At 37.9% G+C, this 3,021-nt stretch overlaps 1 protein-coding gene across 1 annotated transcript; it reads left to right on the top strand.

Annotated features, from left to right (window-relative positions):
* The first annotated feature begins 598 nt into the window (after positions 1-598).
* LOC139504612 (uncharacterized) lies at positions 599-2,590 on the top strand. The gene has a single exon (XM_071294662.1). The coding sequence runs from the start codon at positions 599-601 to the stop codon at positions 2,588-2,590; it is 1,992 nt and encodes a 663-aa protein (XP_071150763.1).
* Positions 2,591-3,021: the final 431 nt, after the last annotated feature.

Raw genomic sequence — 3,021 nt, 5'->3', positions numbered from 1 at the left:
TTAGAAAAAAATGTTAGATTATATAGGGAATCACTGAAGCATGACTGAAGAGCCCCCTTAGGTCAGTCATCGCCCCACCCCCCTTTCATGAAAAGTTCTGGATCCGCCACTGATGATTGATCTATTGCTAATAGTATTAGAAAAATACTAACGAACAATGCATTGTTCAGATAATAAAATATTATGGTTAACAAGGTTACTGTCAAGTATTAGCCGCTGTACATTTACTAAGTAACTAACGTCACTAACGTTACCTATTGTTTACGTTGCCTATTGTTTACGTAACGTTGCCTTGTACATAACTTGAATACAATTTGATATGAACACAACGCCTTTCATTACTAACCCTAAAGCGAAGTACTAACCACAAGAAACACGATACACGATATCGGTGCCGTGACCCATAGAGAAATTAAAAGCAATTCGTGGTGGTCACCGTAGTGCAGTTACAAGATTAATTAATAGAACAAAGGAAAGAGTTTCGCAAGATGATATTGGACGTGAAGAACTTTCGGCTGCCACAGACAACCTTACAAAAAAGAGGAATCTGCTTGAATCTTTAGACTCACAGATCTTAGATGGAACCGAACTAGAAGACATGGAACAAGAAATTCTTGACGCGGACGATTATGCAATGAATATGGAAGTCGCCATTCGCCGATTCAAGGACATAGTTTTTGGAAACAAAACAACTCCATTTAAGCAAACGGTGAGTGAAACAACTTATGTTCCAATAGCCAATACACTTGATTCATCAAATTTTCCGTCAACAAGTATTGCAAATCATAATTCAAACCATTCAGAAAATGTATTTTCCGTAGATAATAACTCCGTTTATACGAATGCAAACCCAACAACAGCAACACACTTCTATCACAAGCTACCGAAGCTTGATCTACCGAACTTTACGGGAGACATATTAACATGGCAGACATTTTGGGAATCGTTTGAGACAACCATTCATCACAATCCCTCTTTGACAAATATACAAAAGTTCAGCTATCTCAAATCTCAGGTACACAGTGAAGCCGCACAATGCATATCCGGTTTATCTCTATCAAACGCCAACTATGAACACGCAATCATATTGTTAAAGGAGAGGTATGGACAGACACAAACCATTATAAACGCATACATGCAGAATCTACTTGAACTTACGCATCCGTCACTTATGCCGCACAGCATAAGAGTATTTTACGATAAAATGGAATCGTGCATAAGGAGATTAGAGTCGCTCGGACAATCGCAAGACACATTCGGATCACTGTTAGTACCAATCATATTTGGAAAGTTGCCCGACGAAATGAAAAAACTCATGACCAGAGAACACGGAAAACGGAATTGGGATATAAGGTCCCATAGGGAAGCAATCGGCAAAGAGATGTACGTACAGGAAACTGGTAATTCACCCACAGCGTCATTTCACACAACAGTTGAACCCAAAATCACTGCAAGACCTCAATATGTAATAAATCAGTTTAAACCCAAAACCTGTATTTATTGCAAACAATCGCATTTGTCAGTCGAATGTACCAGTGTTGTAGACAGAAAGAGCCGCTTAGCTATCATTGAACAGAAAAAAGTATGTTACAGTTGCTTTGGAAGTCATAAAGTTTCAGAATGCCGCTCGCGTTTTAGATGTAGAAAATGTGATAACAAGCACCACACTAGTCTTTGTGACAGTAATAAGAATCAAGAAAAGGAAAGCGTAAGTACAGCAAAATCTTTACCGCAAAATACCATAGTAAGTACAGTAGAGAGCGAAAATGATACATTAACATGTTACACGTCGACATTGAACATTAAACCAAGGACAGACGTTTTATTAAAGACAGCCATTTCACCAGTTTGGGTAGATGACAGGTCAGCTACCGCTTATATTCTTTTAGATGAAGGATCTCATAAGTCGTTTATTAGCGAGGAATTAGCCGCTGAATTACAATTAAAACCGAATGGAACCTCGACAGTTAGCCTAGAAGCATTTGGAGATGAAAACAGAAATATACGCCATTTGGACATTGCCGTAATAGATTTACAAACTCAGAATGGGAAGAAAACACCAATGGAAGTATTTATTGTCCCTACTATCGCAGCCCCATTACACAATCGCATGCCATACAATGTTGCTAAACTGCCGTACCTCAGTGGACTTACATTAGCGCACCCTGTTAGCGACATGGATAAATTCAGGATTTCATTTTTAATAGGTTCGGATTACTACTGGGATATCGTAGAAGACACAGTGATCCGAGGACCAGGCCCGACCGCAGTAGAATCAAAACTCGGATACCTACTTTCTGGACCAATGAAAGACTCAGCTGGACCCACATCCTCATCTTTCATGTTACAACACAAGACAGAAGAAGTCGATTTGAAACGTTTTGGGAAAATCGAATCAATGGGAGAAGTATCTAACAATTCAATGAAATTTAACAAAGACTATTTTGAGACGTATCATTCAAAAAGCAACACAATGAAGAACAATGGTAGGATTCACACATTTAGCAGGGAACCAGGAATGATGAGAATCCACAGAGACAGAGCACCGAGTAAAACTGAAGCCAAGCTAAAGATTCAAACATGGACTTAATACTTTCATGACAATATACTTACTGGTATCAAGTGCGCCGTAATTTTGATAATGATCATAGTGAATAGACAGTTTAACAATTTCTATTTATTTACATGGACTTTAAATAGTTAATTATCATTTCACACTTTGTATGTTAATTTCTTTTTCATAATTTTAGATTAATTTTCACTTTTCGGCGCCCCCAGTGTCAAGTATTAGCCGCTGTACATTTACTAAGTAACTAACGTCACTAACGTTACCTATTGTTTACGTTGCCTATTGTTTACGTAACGTTGCCTTGTACATAACTTGAATACAATTTAATATGAACACAACGCCTTTCATTACTAACCCTAAAGCGAAGTACTAACCACAAGAAACACGATACACGATAGTTACAATTAAAGTTTCTTTAAAAGACACATCCGCATTACAGAACAAATTCAGAT

The sequence above is a fragment of the Mytilus edulis genome, unplaced genomic scaffold (genome assembly GCF_963676685.1).
Source record: "Mytilus edulis unplaced genomic scaffold, xbMytEdul2.2 SCAFFOLD_2203, whole genome shotgun sequence".
NCBI classification, from domain to species: Eukaryota; Metazoa; Mollusca; class Bivalvia; order Mytilida; family Mytilidae; genus Mytilus; species Mytilus edulis.
This window is presented reverse-complemented; position numbering and strand designations above follow the sequence as displayed.

Bases quoted from the DNA above. Each gene is read 5' to 3' on its own strand.
- LOC139504612 (XM_071294662.1), top strand. From the start codon at position 599: ATGGAACAAGAAATTCTTGACGCGGACGATTATGCAATGAATATGGAA.